This window comes from Crocodylus porosus, unplaced genomic scaffold (genome assembly GCF_001723895.1).
Source record: "Crocodylus porosus isolate Cpor-Errol unplaced genomic scaffold, CroPor_comp1, whole genome shotgun sequence".
Lineage (NCBI taxonomy): Eukaryota > Metazoa > Chordata > Crocodylia > Crocodylidae > Crocodylus > Crocodylus porosus.
The window spans coordinates 196,374,144-196,391,523 of record NW_017728906.1 but is presented as its reverse complement, the minus strand read 5'-3'; the positions used below and the strand labels follow the sequence as shown (position 1 = coordinate 196,391,523).

Below are 17,380 nucleotides of genomic sequence, written 5' to 3'. Positions count from 1 at the left end.
GGGGGCTGCAATAAATTGTGAACAGGAATTCTAAAATATCATGTTAAGAGCCTTGTCTTTGCATAATGGATTGTGCTGCCATCTATCATGGTGACACTTACAAGTCACAGCTGAAAAAGTACTTTATTAGATTTTTTTTTTTTTAACAATTTTGATTTATTCTTGTTACAGTGTCTGTGTAATAGACTGAGCCGAATCTTACCCTGCTCCTGGAGCTCAATAAAGCAACTCCAGATATATTACAGAAATCCCTCACTGTTCCCAAGCTCCAGCCAAATGGCGTCTCGGGGACTGCTCCCAATCATCTCTCTTTTAAACCCAAATCAAGCACCAGGTCTCTTAACGGCCTTCATCTAATCTGTTCTCGCCTGGTATTTTTTTTTAGATTTGTTGGCCCATTTTCACTGTGCCTCTGATCAATAGCAGGGATGACAAAGATATGATGCATTGTATGATTCCCTCCGGTCACTGGGGCTTAATGATTTTTCCAAGCTCTAGGTACAGAACATTTCTGTCCAAAAAAAAAAAAAAAAGGAAAAAAAAGGCTTGGAAGAAACAAACATTTTAGGACTTCTCGTTGTGCTAAATTAGTTCAGCAGGGGCTGGAATTGCTGCACAAACGTGCTGCCTTCAGAATAAATGAGAGTAAGCGAGAAGCCAAGTGTGTTAGGGACAAAACATTTATGACGAGCCCTGGCCACGGCGGATAAACAAGGCGGTGGGGCCGGGGAATCTATGGGAATCCTTCCCTGAGCCTGAGCTCCCTTCAGGTAGGGTTGAATGGTCCATTGTCTGGATTATTAATGGACCAGTCGAATTTATTTGTGCTGGGCTCCAGGGCTCTGACTCTGGTCCAGGTCACTGCCTGCTCTGCTTTTGCTTCCAGATAAACTCATTTCATCACCAGTAATTATTACTTATGGTGGGGCAGGGGGAGGGGGAGTTGAGCCTGCAGGATCTCTATGAATAGAGGCCAGGTCAGAAGGGGAATTTTGTGGGACATAGTGCTGCGTTGGAGGTCGGTTAGGAGACCTTAGGACACCTTGGCTAAAGGTCAACCACAGCAGATCAAAAGCGATCACTTTTAGCTAGAATCCCTTGGTTCAAGCTGCTGGAGGTTCCCTGCAGAGACTGGCAGGACTCCTTTTGGGGCTGTAAGGAGCATTGGCAGTGCCAAAAGCTGAAGTCAGCTCCATACGACGGCATGGGCTGGCAGGCTAATGGGTGTTCGAAGCCAGGATGCTATAGGGGGTGACCAGTCATCAGGACTGCACCTGCCACCCCTGGGCCAAAAGGCACAAGCATCTACTGCCCATGATGAAAAAGCAGCTGCTTGCCTCCACAGACCTTGCAGCATATACATCAGTCTGTCTGCTCCAGGGAGTAGCATCAAAACTGCCACTAGCCCATCATATTGCCATGCCCCGACAATAAGATGAAACCCACCCCCTACACCCTCAGCTGCTTCTTCATGCCTTTGTGTCTAGCTGCAGACCCACATCATCAGCTGTCTCATTAGGACAGTATAGGTTTGGCCCAGCTAGAATGAGAGCGATGTCCCTTGGTTTTAAAGGGCTTTTTAAGCGTGTAGAGTAGGACCAGTGATTCAGAACAACCCTTGTATTTCTGGCGTGCTACACAGAGCTTCTGCCACAGGCCTCCCTGGATTTCAGTGGGAAGCCAGGCACCTCTACACCCTGCTTGCACATGCAGAGTTAAAGCCAACTTGTGTGGCTTTGGCCATGGGGTGGCTCTGGCCACCTCCTGCCTACAGGCATGATGAGTGCAGTGGGTAGGTGAGACTCAGGAATAGCTGGAAGCTGATTCCAGGGCATTAACTTGTCTAATAATCTTGACAGACTGTAGAAAGATATGCAAGTGGCCTCACAGTCCAGCAGGGTTTGCAATGAGGTATTTTATAGAGTCATAGAAAATGGGGGCTGGAAGGGACCTCAGGAGGTCACATCTAGTCCAACCCCCTGCTCAAAGCAGGACCAGCCCCAACTAGATCATGCCAGCCATGACTTTGTCTATCTGGGTCTTAAAAAAAAAAATCTCACATGAATGTCCCTTCTCCTCCATGTCAGTGTAGCCCACTGACCCTCATAACACTTCCATTCTCCTTGTAACAAGCCGATGGGACTAGAGCCTGGTGCATCCCCTCTCTTCTCATTCATCTACGCACACAGAGAAATGTAAACAGGACCAAAGGAGCTACCTGTTTTGCAGTACGCTGTCCTTGAATTTGGGCCATGCCTCATTTCCCCTGGCTTTGGCTGTGTGCACTGCTGCCTATGCTCCTCCATGCGGTAGCAAAAGTGCTCAGACACAATGGCCTGCCATTTTAAGACCTCCACCCAGCTTCTGGCTATTCCCTTGCAAAGGCTGCTTCCCAGTAGCCAGTTCTCCCACTCTGCAAGGGGAGTTTAACTAATAACACTGGGTTACACTTTCTCACAGACACACCTTCCTTCCAGGAAGGTAGGAGGGCTCAGGAAAGGCCATGACTGTGGAGGAGGATTAGTGACAGGGTGAACCGTGCAAGCATCTGGGTTTGAATCACAGACAAATAAAGATGGAGGGTCCCTCAGGAGGTCTCTCCCTCTCTGGGTAATCTGCTGGCCCTCAGTTACAAAGTTCATCCTAATATCTCCAACCTTAATGCCTACTGTTGCAGTTGAACCCCTCTTGGTGTCCTTCGCCCCCGTAAACACAGGGAATAGTGGAGTGCCATCCTCTTTGTCACATCCCTCGGGCTCAGTGAAAGTCAGCACCTGGCACTTACGGTGGGTTTGGGTTTGAAGCACTGGGTTGGAAATTTTAGGGAGCCAAGTCTCTTGGGAGACGTCCAGCAGCCTCCTGGGCAATGCTAGGATAGGACTGAGATTGCCACCATTTTCTCTACTCATTGGTCCAGCTCCCTCAAGCTTGCATTGCTGGTGTAGGCCTGAGCAGAAACAAGGACGCCTTTTTTTGGAGGAAGGCAGGACCGATGGGGCTGGGCTGTAGTGGGAGCAGTGGGTGAGGGAGCGATCTCAGCGGCTTGTAGGACTCCACGTGCCAAAGGAGAGCTCGGAAAACTCTCCTTTGTTGGGCTCAGACAAGCCAGAGTCTGTCTCTGTTTCGAGCCTGGGAGCAAAGGAACTGAAACATTTCATGACCTGCATAAAGGCTACGAGCAAGGGTGAAAGTCCAAGAAGTCACAGGGAGAATGTGAGACATCGGTCTGTTCTGGAGCACCTTTACCCAGAGGTCTGGACGTTGTGATGCTTCATTTTCTCTTAGCACAGAGATGTCCCACATCCCCACACAACTCGGATAGAAAGGTTCAGATCAGTCTCCTCGTTCACTCGAATCACAAGGCCTCTTGCAGAAATCAGAGCAAGGGGGTCACGTGAATACAAATTACATTAGCATGCCGAGCAATTTTGTCAGCAGTTTCTTATTAAACTGCTTGGTCTCCTCTGCAGTGGGCCTTTCTGTTATGACCCCTTCTTGTCACAACTAGCACTCACCTGGGCCATTCCTTTAATTCAAACGCCTTTGTATCCCAGAGAGATGACAGGGACTAGGAACAGTTAGACGATGGGGTCTGATATTCTCCTTCTTATCCTACCAGTTGCATGCTGTTGCTGCTTATTAAACATTTTAAAATGCCCACTGCCAAAATCCCAGAGAGACTGTTATCTATTTGCCATAGTCATGATCGAATGACTTACCAGAGTGTCGCCTAATTTCCAGGCCAATTAAAAACAACCCCCAAAAGCAGGAATGACAGAGTTTGACTTTTCAATGGTCTGTCACTTGGATACAAAATTCAAATTAGTTTCCTAAAAATTAACTTCCTTTATCAGACACAGGACAGCAGGCTGCTGACCATGTAACCTGGTGTCCTGAAATACTATACATTTAATGAGGTTAACAAATGTACAACTTCGGTGTATTCAATCCACCTCTTAACAGCCCTGTGCAAGACAGAGAGGTTTGCTTTTTTTGTTTTTTGTAGTAAAGCAGGAACATCTTTCTTGGCCTTTACTGGATTTTAGCTAAAAACAGGATTTGCGCACGCACCAAAAAATAAAATAAAATAAAATGAAAAAAATCTACTCTCATAATGAAAAAAGACTGATTTTTTTTTGTTTTTTATTCCAGTTCAGGAAGGAAGAGAATCATCTTGCAAGTTAATATAATCAGCTCCTTTGCCTCTATAATCTACTTCTGCACAGCAGGAGCCCAAAAATACTTTGTCCCAAGTGAAACGTGAAAACTACTGGTCAGTTCTCTTTTGAGGCACACGATTCAGACAGTCGCGTGAAGAAGTTCGGACTCAGCGTCATCTTCCGCTTCGGCCCCCGTCCTTGTTCCTTGGGCGAGAGGCTTCTCTCTCCCTGTCCCAAATCGGCAACGGTTAGGATGAAACGAGTTAGCACAGACACCCATTTCTCACTTCACATCGAGTAACCTACGGACGTACGTTGACGACTCCCCACTTCAAATTCCTCACAAGGTTGCGGGGTGGGGTGGGGGGGGAAGGGCAAAAGACAGCAAATTTCACTGTGATCACGCAACGGCAAAACATACCTTCTGTTCATTGCAAAAAAAACCGCGTGAAGGCCAAATTTGAAAGAAAAGAAAAGGAAAGAAAAAGGTATGTTGCATGAGTTACAGTGCAACCGTATTATCATCTCTCGCTCTCTCTTTTCCTCCCCCTGCCTTGCTTGTTTTTAGAAAAAGGTTCGAGTACAACACAGTCATGTAAGTGGCCACAAAAGAGTAGCTGTCTTTGGCAAGAAGTCAGCGTCTGGACCCTCTATGTCACCTTCTGCCCATTTCGCTCTGTCTCATAAAATGGATGTTGTTGGCGCTGTCTGACAGTTCTGGGTACTGCTCCACTGAGATCACAAAGTAGCCATCGTAGGCCTGTACCCGACCTGTGTTAAGCACCTGCTGCTTCTCCCCTTCTGTCCACGAGCGAATGCCCTCCTCCCCATCCCGCAGTCTCTGCTGCTCCCTGGCCCAGGCCTGGGTGACAGCGCGCTGCCTGGCCAGCTCCAGGACGCGGGCCTTCTCTTCATCCAAGGTGGTCCCATAGCGGGTGTTTAGACACAGCGCACCGTACTGGAGCTGGATGTCTGTGTAGCGTCTAGTCCTTCCACTAAGCACTGTGTTGATTTGGGACACCGTCACATTCACGCCGTTCTCCAGGGTTCGCCGCCCGCCACTGAGGCCCAGGATGGACAGGTCACTTTCCGATGGCCCTTGCTTTATGAAATAGTGCGTGTCCACTCCATCTATGGTGAAGTGCAAGTTCTCCAGGTAGTGGGCATTGTTCAGGATGGCCGCGATTCTCCGCCCGTCCTCGTTGGCCATGCTGATGATGTCGGTGGCCACCCGCCCATCCTTCATGGCAAACTTCACTCCCTTCCCGAAGATAGACCCTCCCGAGGCAAACCTGTTGTTCTCCTTGACTTGTCGGCACCCGGCAATGCTGGAGCTGTAGATTTGTTCGAAGCGTTCCAGCGTGACGAAGGCCTTCAGCTGTTTCTGCACTTCGCACTGCACCCCCAAGATTGACTGGGCAAGGAGAAAGTGAGAAAAAAAACATGTTAGGAGAAGCTGTGCAGTGAACAAAGTATCCGGGAGAATAAGCGAATAACATGGTACAATCTCATGCGAAACGCCAGACGGGGTCTGCTCACCCATTCTTCTTTCTAGCTTTTACAATTAATTTGTTATTCTTAACCCAATGATTGAGATTCACATGTTTGAAGGGTGCTCTTCCTAATAGCCATTGTTTCAAGGAGCTGAACTGATTTAATGTCACTCCCTTCAACAGAGTGGAAAGCTGGACTGGATGGGAACCAGCGTGGAGGGGAATTATGGGCAATGTTGAGTTCTAGCTCGTACTCGACCACTCGTTTGCTCTTTAAGCTCATGAAAAGTTGATTGTTTGATTCAGCGGTGCTCAACTTACAGCCTGAGGCCTGGATCTGGTATGCGAAGCCCATGTGAACGGCCCGTACCTTGCCTGAGCTCCCTGAGCTCACTGACATATCAGTGTGGGCTCTGGCCAGAGTCACTGCTTTCATGAGGCCCTGAAGCCTGATGGGGTGAATGCCAAAAGAGGCCCCCCGGGCTCTGGAGCTCACAGCGACAACTGATAAGCTCTGAGAGCTCATTGAGTGTCAGGAAATGCTTTTCTACGTGGCCCTCGGCCCCTTTCTGATGTTACAGCTTGGCCAGAAAAGGCTGAGCACCACTGATTTGGTGCATGTATCCTCCTCTGGACTCCAGAAGCACAGGGGGATTACAATTTGAGGGCCTGCAGGGAAGGTACTGTGCGAGATCAAACTATTTGATGTCTTTCTCTCGCAGCCCACCACCATGCTGCTCCCAGTTTCCCTGTGGGGTCAGATCACCAATGATCGGGGCTCCGTCACGTATCGAGACAAAACTGAATAGGGGCAGCAGACTTTGATCAATTAGTCAGTCACCACGCAAAGTAACGTTTGCTGTTAGTGTAAATGTACCAAGTGATTCAAAAGCTTTTTCATTACCGCAAAATGTCTTTGGCACCATGCTCATCAGTTCCTGGGGGTGCGGTCTTTTTTCAAGCCCCTGTCCATGAACAATCATTTACTCAATTGCACCAAAGCAAGCGGATTCCATAACACAAGTCTCCTTTCCCTGCCAAGGACTTAGTTCAATAACGCAATGACAGCCAGCATTAAAAACTGAGCACACAGAAGTGTGTGCTGTGCTCCTATTTTTTTTTTTTTAGGGCTGTTAATATTGGTGAAAGGGCCCGGATTACAAGCGTGGAGGCAGAGGACCTACGATCTCCCGCTGTGCCTCAGCCCCTTCTGGGAACAGTGAAGAAAATGCACTGCACAGGTTTGAATGCTCAGCTGATGCTTGCAGACAGAGTGCTCATTAATGCTAATGTATGTGGCGGCTTTTGTGAACACCTGTCTACCAGGAAGAGAATAGAGATGCTCACCCACTGCAGACCAGATTTATCATTAGGGGTCTACCCACCTTGAGGAGGCAGCTGGCTGATTTCATGGGCAGATGACAGGGCTGACTGCCATTTTTGAGGGCTTAACATGGCCCCTCCCCACACTGGCCATGCCTTTGATTGGCTGAGGGACCCTGGTGGCTCTGCCCCTTGATGATGATTGGCTGCAAGGGCTGTCACCATATGGCCCTACCCCTTGCCCTCCCTCGGTGGAGCCAGCATTTTATTTTCAGTCATTTTTATTTTTGTTATTGTTTTATTTTTTGAGGACATTGCCCGCTTTTGTGGGCAATGCTGGATTTTATGTTTTTCCATGAAATCTAAAAAAATCACCATTTTTGGAGGTCCCTATTTTTAATATTAGAATAGTAGCAAGACTTTGAATTAACGACAGCATCTTCTGGTGGAAAATCTCCAATCATTTTACATGAATGCATGAACCCACTAACAGCCATAGCAATTTCTTCTTGATCCCAAAAGTGACAATCAGCCTGTCCCTGAGCAGGCAAAGCCCCTTTAGACAGGAACCTCTGGGTTTTAGTTCCAGGCACCTATAGCCAACACCTATTACTCCTGAGGAAGGTAAATTCCCCCTGGGCCCCAAGACCTGTAGCAACAGAAGGTGTGAGGAAAAGTCCTTCCTGGCACCATGTAGTCACCAGCAAAGCCCCACGTTATATGTGAGAAAACTGGCATGGCAGACTGAATGACTCACTAGGGTTGTTGCTAAAGGTGAATTTATGCAGTGACTCACACCCTGAGCAAACCAGCTTAAAAGCAACGGGATGGGGCCGAGGAGCCCATTACTATATTTTCTTGTGCACAAGCTCCCAAATAAGATGCGCACCTTGTTCTGGGAATGCAGAACGAGGTATAAAAGATTTTTCCTAATCATGGCTCAGCCCCTGCACAGCCCAAGCTGCTGCCAAGTCAGCAAGAACTTTGCAGGATTACAGCTTGAGCTGCAGAATTTCCATGGAAAGAGCGAGTGACACAGTGACGTCTGCTGCAAGCGTCACTCACTCTTTTCCTTGCAAAGGGTGGCCCAGCACAAAGCCAGCCCCTGGGAGTGGTAATAGCATCCCCATCCCTCTATTTCAGCCTGCACATCAGCTTCAAACATGTGCTCCAATCTTGGATGACTATTTTTTGGAGAAGAGGGCATGTGGTATGCGTGTAAATATGGTAATGCTGGATGTCAGGTCCTCCCAAAAACTCTCATCCGGGCTGGTGTTGCTCCCATGGATCTCCCATTTACTTTGCCATCCTAGATATCTTGCTAAAAGAGCAAAGCCTCCAACTTGGCAGATGCTTCAGCCAGATTCGTGAGAAACACATTTGGAGCTTGCTCCAAGTTGAATCTCCAGTAGGAGACTTTGCTACTGACACCAGCAGGTTGCCACAGTTTGTACAGAGACCAAAAACAAGAGACGACTTGGAGAAGCTCATCTTACTGCTGTGGTTTGGGAGAAGGGATTCTCTTGGAACAGGTGCCTCCTGGCTCTGGGAGGGCACCAGCAACCGATCGCTACCCCTGCTAACCACAGAGCTGGTGCTCCCCATTTCCTGGCCAGTGAGGGCCAATTTCAGGGGGGGCACGTGCCCCCCCCCGCTACGCATCACCTATGACATGGGACAATCTAGCTTATCTCTTATGTTTTTAGATTGATCGCAAGCAGAGGAAGAACATAGAACAGGAAGTTGCCCCCTGGGCTATTCAGTCCAGCTCCTGCAGTCACAGGCAGCCATTCCTCTATCCATTCCCACAGGATCAGGGGAGGGATGAGGCAAAGGAAAGTCCACCACTGCTGATGGCAAAGCTGGGATTCCCTCAGGGTCCTGCACAATTTCCACATGAATCTGGGGAATACAAACCTGCATCTGCTCTGTTAACCCCCTAGCTGCAGGACACAAAGTCCACCCAGCTCAAGAAGCAGGCCTGAGCAGTTCAGCGCCAGCAGGATCGGGCACTCAGCTGATGTTGCCGGCTGAGCTGAATTGCCCGGTTCCATTTCTCGAGCTGGGTGGATCCTTGGCAGGCCCTGCTGGCGCTCAACCTGGCTCAACAAGGGGCCAGGCCATTCTGCTCCTGAAGGATCAGGCCCTCTGCTCCCTGCATTTCCTTATTATCAGCAGCTAAGCTTATGGGGGCAAGGTGCGTTTCATACAACAAACTGGGTGTTCTGACTCCTTGTCTTGTGCCCAGCTACCAGACAAAGCATAATGCTATAGCAATCCTAGCTGAGGGACTGTTATGGAGCAACACCCAGAAACGTGGGTTGTCTCCCAGAGCCTCACGGCTTCAGTATTGCTCCTAGCAATTGTCACCCAGAGAAGCAAGAACAGAAACGAAAGTCCTCCACATGGTAGTGCAGTGTGTTATCCCTGTAGCCCCATAATAATTAAATGCTTCTCTGATAATCTTACAGGTGAGTCTGATAATATAGGCTGACTTTGAAAGCTGCTAAATTTTAAGATCTAATGACCCTGAGTATATTTCTGTAATAAACGACTGTATTTTTTAAAACATCTAATGGGTGGGTGGGGGGGGGGGGAACGACACCCAGCCTGTATGTTTTTCTCTGACAGTGAAAGTGGGAGATGCAAACAGATAATGTAGCGTTCAAAGAGACAGCATATCCATCTTTGAGACGTATCGTTTCCTTTTTCCTCTTGCAAACCATTTTAATGAACTAGCAAGGAAGAGCAACAGAGACTTACCAGAAGAGCTGAAGAGGGCATATAGCAAATATCTATAAAAATTCTGTAGCTTTTGGCAGCTATAAACCAGAGTTACATATAAAAGAGCAGAAGGAAGGGATTTAATGGTTGTTTTATTTCAATATATGTCACTGGATGCAAGAGACATATGTATTCTGGGTTGGTTTTCCCTTACTATCTTTTTAAATCAGATGTCCTTTCACTTTATCTTACCAAGTGAAGAAAAGAGAGTGACCTTCACCATTTGTTTGCTACTGTGCAAAGCTCAAGAGAATAGCACATCACAGCACTTTTGGAATAGCCTCTTGAATTTTGTTTGCATCTCTTGGGGACTCAAAATACCAGGGCTAGTTTCTTTCATTCACTGGTTTATGCAGTGCCTTACCCTGTGTGATGCCTAAAGCTTTTGTTTTCTGTCATATATCCAAAATGTAAGAAGTCTGAGCAGGTTTCCTGGTTTATCCTGGAGCGTGTATACTGTGTCACAGACAGAGATTTCTCTTGGATGGGCTTATCGCAGTCAGCAGGCCATTTCTAATGGGGTGATCTCCCGGGTAGGACTTCTGGAAACTCTGGCGTGACAAGTGATATTGCTGGCTATGATAGTGTTGTCTTTCTTGACATCCATAAAAGTGGCCATTTGGGCAAAGGAAGGAACTTTGTTAGAAGCCCACAGGAAAGAGCATTGCTTGGTTTTAATATGTAAAGTCATCCAGATGGGGAGGGGTGGGAGGTGGGGGGAGCAACAGAGTGCTTTATACTAAGACTGCAATTGCACTGGTCCTCACGGATGAGACTGGTCAAATAGCAGTAATAAAGAAAGATCAGTAATAATAGCAATGGTTTTCTATCACCTTCTAAACCCTCAACATTATTATCCACATTACCATATTCAACGGTGGTTAATCAATATTTAGGAAGTGGCCTAACTGCTTTTTTCTGGTCCCACCCTTTAGATGGGATGACTACAAATTGGAAAGTGTTTGGAAAAGAGAAGACAGGTGAATTGATCATGGTTCCCAAAAGTGGTTCTCAATGTTTTTTTAGATTTGAAGCACCCCTCATTAGACTCCAGGCACCTCTTGGTACTTGCTAACTCTTAGCTTTCACTTGTTTTTTGGCTGGGAAAATACTAGTGCAATTTTTCTGTTGCAATGAACTCAGAAAGATCCTGACAGGTCAGAATTTTTTTACGCCAGGGAGTCCTATTTGAAATATCCGGGTTGGTCTTGTGAATCATGTTTGCACGTCTGATGGTGCTAGCATTGTATGGTATCCCATGGCACCTCTGAAAGGATCTCAAAGCACCCCAGGGTACTGTGGCATCCTGGTTGAGAATCACTTATCTAGAAATACTTGCAAAGGGAGGAGATTTGGGAAAGCAGGGACCTTTTTAATACCTCAGGCAAAAGCATAATGAGACCTAATAACTGGATTAAAGAGGTTAATTCAGACTTGAAATAAGGCATTTATTTGGAAGTGAGTGCAGTGAACCACTGGATCAAGTTATTTGTGGACTGGTGGCTCCTCCAACATTTGCCTTCCGTAAAGACCAAGTATTTCTTTAAAAGAGACGCTACTGTTCAAACAAGTATGGGCTGGAATTTGCAGGCAGGTGGAAGACCAGGATGGCTCCTAATAATGGTCTCCAGCTTTGAACCCTATTTGTGTGATCTTTGGAGAGGCTGATACCCTATTTGGCGAGGTTACCGATCTTTGGAGAAGCGCTCATCTGGGTCAAGGCTGCTCTGCAAATCAGGCCAGTTACTCAGATGCAGAAGTGCTAGGACCACAGGGGACCCGTAGTGGCTTCTACAGAGATTCCCAGTGGGCAGCCTGGGCACTGGGGTGAGGATGTGACCCTAAGTGACATCAGACAACCTGGGGAAGAGGCCCTGATCTCTAAGGCTGCCTATACACATGCTTAGGGGTAAGGGGAGGGTGTTTTAATTAGAGCAGTTCCTGGAGAGCCATGCTAATTAAAACACTTCACTGTCATGCATATTAAGCCCCTGCACATTTAAAAATGGGTGCGGGAAGCATTAACTAAAGCTCATTTGATGAGTTATAGGTAAACACACCCATGGCCATTTTAAAACACAGGGGGCTTAATACAAGTGATGCTGTGGTGATGCTGGAGCTCTATAGTTAGAATGCAAACGAGCATGTCTATAGGCAGCCTAAAACCCAAAACCTGTGTTTTAAATGCCAGACTGAGTGAACAACCATAGGCGACTGGTAGGGGGTGCATGGGGCCAGTGTCCCCCTGATGGTGGACACCCCTCTTGGGGGTGCCCCCCCAGATTCAGGAGGCACCAGTCACTCATGTGAACAACCTCAATGAGTGATCAAATGCAGCAGGCAGGCTGTATGCATCCTAGAGGATTTCCCTCGGGGAAGATAACATGTGCAACACTCACACACTTGGACTGTGTATGGTAAAGTGTGTGCTTTAGAGTGTGCATGTGTGTGTGTTCTGGCCATGTGCTCAGCACATGGCAAGCTGGGGCCTGTACTGGGAGCCAGAAAACCTGCTCCCCATGGGGGGATGGTCTCCCCTTTTCACTGGAGAGGTGAGCAAAAGGTATGTGATGGGAAAGCCTCAGGTACAGGGAGAGAAAGTCTGTCTTGGAGTTTGAGACTCCTATTTCCTCCATCTTTCCCTTTTTTTTCCCCCTTGAGCGGGGGTGCTGATTCCTGGAGCAAACTGATCAACAGGGATCCGGGTTTACCGTTTCCCATGGAAAACCATAAAAAACCTTTCATTTCAATAATGGATTTCGTGGTTCTTAACAGAGAATTTGCAAATGTTTATCAGGGAAAACCAGGATCCTGCTCATCAGGAGCAGGTCCTGGCAGTTACTGGCCACATGGGCTCAGCCCCTCTTCTTTGCAACTGTATTGTCTCAGCACAGTGGCACAGCTGGGCCTGGATGTCCAAGCTGCAGCCATTATGGCCTGGGCCCTTTTTGCTGTTTCACAGCTATAGCATTCAGCCTAGGTGTGTGGCTGACCCCAGCCATATGTCTGGCTGACAGATTTGGGCTAGGGTGAAGCCTGGCATGGTTTGAGCCAGGGTGAGACCTGGCACTTCTTGTTGATCCAGGCCTCAGTGCAGTATGGATCTGGCTGCCTTCTGCTGCCCAGTTCAGGCCCAGTGAGATAGCCCGGACCTCCTTTTAGCCCTTTTGTAATTTATGTCTCAACCAAGTGGTGTGCTTGGGCGCTAGCTGCAGGTCAGGCGCAAGCCAAGCTATCCCTGACCTTTCCTTCGCGCTCTTTTGCAGTTTTCTGCCCAGCAGAGCTGGGATTGGGACTAGGAGTTTTGGGGTGCAGTGTGCTAATGAAAGCTGCAGTTAACCCCTCAGAGCCATCATGCAGAAGTGGAGGTCAGTGCTCTACCACATTTCCAGGAGCAACAGAGCCCCTTGCAACCAGAAGGACCCATGCTCTTGAGCAGCTCCCCATGGCGCAGCGAACCCAGGGAGCAGCTCAGGACTCTCTGGCATGGGCCTCCTTCTCCAGCCCATTGCTGAAGGGCTGGCATAGGTGTGCAGGGCCCCAGAGCTACCCTCTAGGGAGCCCCAAGTCTCAGACTGCCTGGGTACAGGTGAAGTCTCTCCAAGAGGATGCCACCTATAGACTTCGCTTTGCAGTTAAGAGTGTTTTAATATTATAGTTAGTGTTTTCTTTTGTTTATTTGTTTAATTCCCTGTAATAAATTTGGTTTTTGTGTCTCTGTTGGTGGAAGGAGAGGGCGTTGTTTATACGGGACACCCCAGCAAATCTAATGTTCCCAGATTTCTGGGTGGGGGTTCGAGCCACTGGTATAATTTATGGGGTATCCCAAAATGCGAACCCAGCCCTTTTGACCGGTGCCTGGCAGAAGGGTTACACATGCAAATGCCCCCCCCTCAATCCCATTTCACAGGCAAAAACAATGCAGCTTAGTCCCTGACCGCTACAGGTCAACTCAGCCCAGGTACAGAGGAGGAATACCACCAGCTGGCCTGGGTTCCTCTCGCCCGCTCCCATAGCTAGCATTGCAGAAAACAAGCCCGTCATCAGAGCCCAGCGCTCACATGGCCAAGAGCAGTACAGTTAATGAAATGATGACTGATTCCAAAACACCCCTCCCCACAGACAGAGCTGTACGCGTTCCAGCAATTACTTGGTAGTTCAACAAGACAAAAGGGAAAAAGGAGCGAAATTGGATTCAGGTGCTGCAGCTTTGCAATATGCCAGAGGTCACCAGGAGTCCCCTGCTGGCCAATAACATTGAACTTGTTCAACAAACAATTTAGTGACAGCCTCACAGTCGCATGGAAAAAAGTGCTGCCCAGCAGAGTATTGGATTTTAAATGTCACTCTGGAGCTGCAGGGGGATAGCTAAGCTAAGCCGAGCTGAGCATGGCATTTATGACATGCTGGATATTTCTGGGCTGAAAGATGCTCAAGTTCAGAATGAACCCCTCCCCTCCCTGCCAGACTCCCGGGGGTATGTACTCGGAGGGGATAAAACTGCAGTTGTGGATGAGGAGCTTGCTTGCTTTGTGTTTACTCTCTGCTCTTTTTCATACGAGGACGGGGCATGATGCGTTGAGTCATTACATTGATGTGAACTAGATGCCACTTCACTCAAGTCGATGGAGTAACTGCTGAGACTTGAGAGTGGAGAGAGTTAAATGGAGAAACCTGTGACCTCCTCAAGCCGTCCCCACTGGAGTGCACGCAAAATTGTCCTTCACTGTATTTCCAGGTGTTTTGTCCAGGCTACTTTTAAATGCTGGGACTTCTTCCATACTCCTTGGAAGGCCACTCCATCACTTAACCAGGTTTTCTCACAGGGAATATGCCCTGAACTTCTATTTAACTTGGCTTAATTTCCTTCTTTGGTTTTAACACGTGTATGTTCCTCTCCATGTTTTAATCAAGGCATCAATATATAGAGCCCTACTCTTCCCTCATGGCAACCCCCTAATCACTTAGATGTTTTTCTGGCAATGGGCTCCCTCCTAGTTGAACATACCCTCTTAGTTGTGCCCTGCCCCACAAACAGAGCTAACAACCTCTTTGCTCTAGGAAGGCAGTCTACACAGGCCAAAAGTGTATCAGCCATTTTTTTTTCTTTCTGCTACCATGAGATATTGCAAGAATCATAGGAAACAACCAGCCACATGTCTGATTCTTATCTGTTTCATGTTGAAATAATTCAAAGCAATACACCCATGTTGCCTACTGCAGGAGCCCCTTTTACATCACATTTTCCTGTGCACTTCATAGTTTCATAGTTTGTAGGGCTGGAAGGGACCTAAGCAGATCATTGAGTCCAACCCCCTGCCATGGCAGGAAAGAGTACTGGGGTTGAACGACCCCAGCAAGGTGTTCATCACTTCTGCCTATGGGGGTCTTTATGTGACATGAAAGGAAGGAAAACGTGAAAGGTGTTCCTGAGTTAGAGGAATTATCTCAATTAGCCTACTGGTTTTATCCATGAAGGTGAAAACAAAGCAGCCTAGAGGTTTTTTTTTAAACTTGGGAAAGTAGGAAATTGCATTTTTTCTGCTGTAGCATGTTTGAAGGATTGGTTCTAGTAACATCTGCCTATGGGATTTCTATTATAAGGAAATCTTGAAGATCCATATAGAATAATGGATCCAGGAAGACTGCTTTGACTGCATTCATATTTTATTGTTACTCATATTCTGATAATATACCAAAGTCCTTTGGTTGGGACCCTTTGCACTATGTACCCTGCAAAACACACAGGGAGAGGCAGGCCATGTACTGAAAGGGCTACAAATGAGACAAGCAAGCTATGGTTTCAAAGGGAAACAGGAGTTGGAAAGTAAAGTGACTTGCTTAGGGTCATGCAGTTGATAAGTAGTAGAGTTGGGAACAGAACTTGAATCTTGAGTCCTGCCCCAGTGTCCTGCCCCCTGAACAATGCCATCCCCTGTGTTCTTGCAAGGGTTCCCAGGAAGAAGAAAGGAGGCAGATGGAGATGTGAGTTATAAATGTTTTGGTTCAAGAAGCACTGCCTGCTAAAATGAGTTAAAGGCATTGTGATATGGGCCTAAATCTTTTAAAGCAGTATGCAGCGATTTGGGGAAAAATTAAACCAAGCAAAAGTTAGGCCAACTGTTGTAAAACCTTTTTGCTGGTGCAGTCTACCACAGGGCAGTATAGCCTCCCAAGGGAAGCAGTGGGAGTGCTGCTACCTGAAGTCACTTCAAATCAGCATGGACAAACGTTAGGAAGTGTGCCATAGGAAACAATTCACTCTCAGGGGATGTGTGGAAGGACCAAAAGGACCAAAATGTGTCCTCTATCACCTCTGATGCCTTGCTTTAGGGGGCTGGCATGTGGCCTAGGGTAACACAGCATTCTGCAGGAAAGAAAACCACTGATTAGTTTTGCTAAAACACCAGAAAGGACCCACTAGTGGGAAAGAGCTCTGGATGTGGTTATCTAGTAGTCGCATTTCATTGCTACAATGAGAGACACTGCAGCTACTTCCAGGCTGACTTCTGGGAGAACCTGCCAGAGGAGACTGATACTTGTTTTTACAGTGAGCATTGCACCCAGATGCTATGGAAAGAAGGGTCACACATGTGTCTGCAATATAAAATGAAGTTGCATGGATCACCTTGCTGTTGTCCCACTCTTGGGTCTTCATCTGTGTGTGAATAAGCTCATATGATGGCTCCATTGCATCCATATCTGGCTTGGGATATCCAGGGATAACATTGTGGAGTTGGAACCCAAAGGTGAGCAGCCAGCTGTTGACATCTGGAATGGGATAAACAGATGAAAGATTAATATATTGTTATATGCACTGTTACATGTGTTGCAGTAGGGTCTAGGAGGCCCAGTCATAGACCCAGACCCCCCATGCTAGGTGCCATAGAAACAGCCTCAAACTGCTTATTATAGTTCATCCCCGTGAAGTACCATCACCCAAAAGGATTCTTGAAAAACTGCATCCCAAAGCAATGAAAGATGAAGGAGATTACACTAAACCAGTGGTTCTCCACCTTCTTAGACTCAGTGCACCCCTTGGAAAATGCCAGCTCTTTGCTTCCACTTGATTTTTGCCTACAGAAAAATAATAGTGCAATCCTTCTGTTGCCAAGAACTCAGAAAGCCCACAACAGGGCACTGTGGATTCATCTTTGAAATCTCTGTGTTTAGCTCCCAAATGATGAGTAGGTTTTTGCACACCTGACAGTGCTAATATTTTGTGCCACCCCTAAAAGGATCTTGCTGCATCCCAGTGTGACATCCAGGTTCGGACACTGATCTGAACCAACCAGTGCCGGTCCCAAGATCCCCAATGTCTCGCATGGCCAAAGTGTAAACTCTTGTTCATAAAACTGGACAAATGTCAAAGACTTAAGCCATCTTTTCTGTTCCAGAGCTCCCCTAAGGCTCGTAGGGCCCTGAGCATGGGTATGCTGCAACCAAAAAGAATAAGCAAGGTATAAAAACATATTAATAAAGGCTGGTAAGTGCCAGCTCATCTACAGGTCAGGTTAATAAGAAATGAATGTCCAACTTTGGTGAACAGGGGCACACAAGGAGAGAACAGCACTTTAAGGGTGACATGGGAGGACATGACTGGGTGTGTGAGAGAGAAGT

General features: G+C 47.4%; 1 protein-coding gene across 5 annotated transcripts in view; it reads right to left on the bottom strand.

The window, feature by feature from the left end:
* Nucleotides 1-386: 386 nt before the first annotated feature.
* The window catches only part of TENM4 (teneurin transmembrane protein 4), a 760,950-nt gene continuing 743,956 nt past the window's right edge, over nucleotides 387-17,380 (bottom strand). For all 5 annotated transcript variants that reach the window (XM_019530413.1, XM_019530416.1, XM_019530415.1 and 2 more), the window contains 2 exons: nucleotides 16,389-16,531; nucleotides 387-5,574 (listed from right to left, as the gene is read on the bottom strand). In XM_019530413.1, the coding sequence (XP_019385958.1) occupies nucleotides 4,816-5,574; nucleotides 16,389-16,531 (902 nt within the window). In that variant the 3' untranslated portion in view covers nucleotides 387-4,815. The remainder of the gene's footprint in view (nucleotides 5,575-16,388; nucleotides 16,532-17,380) is intronic.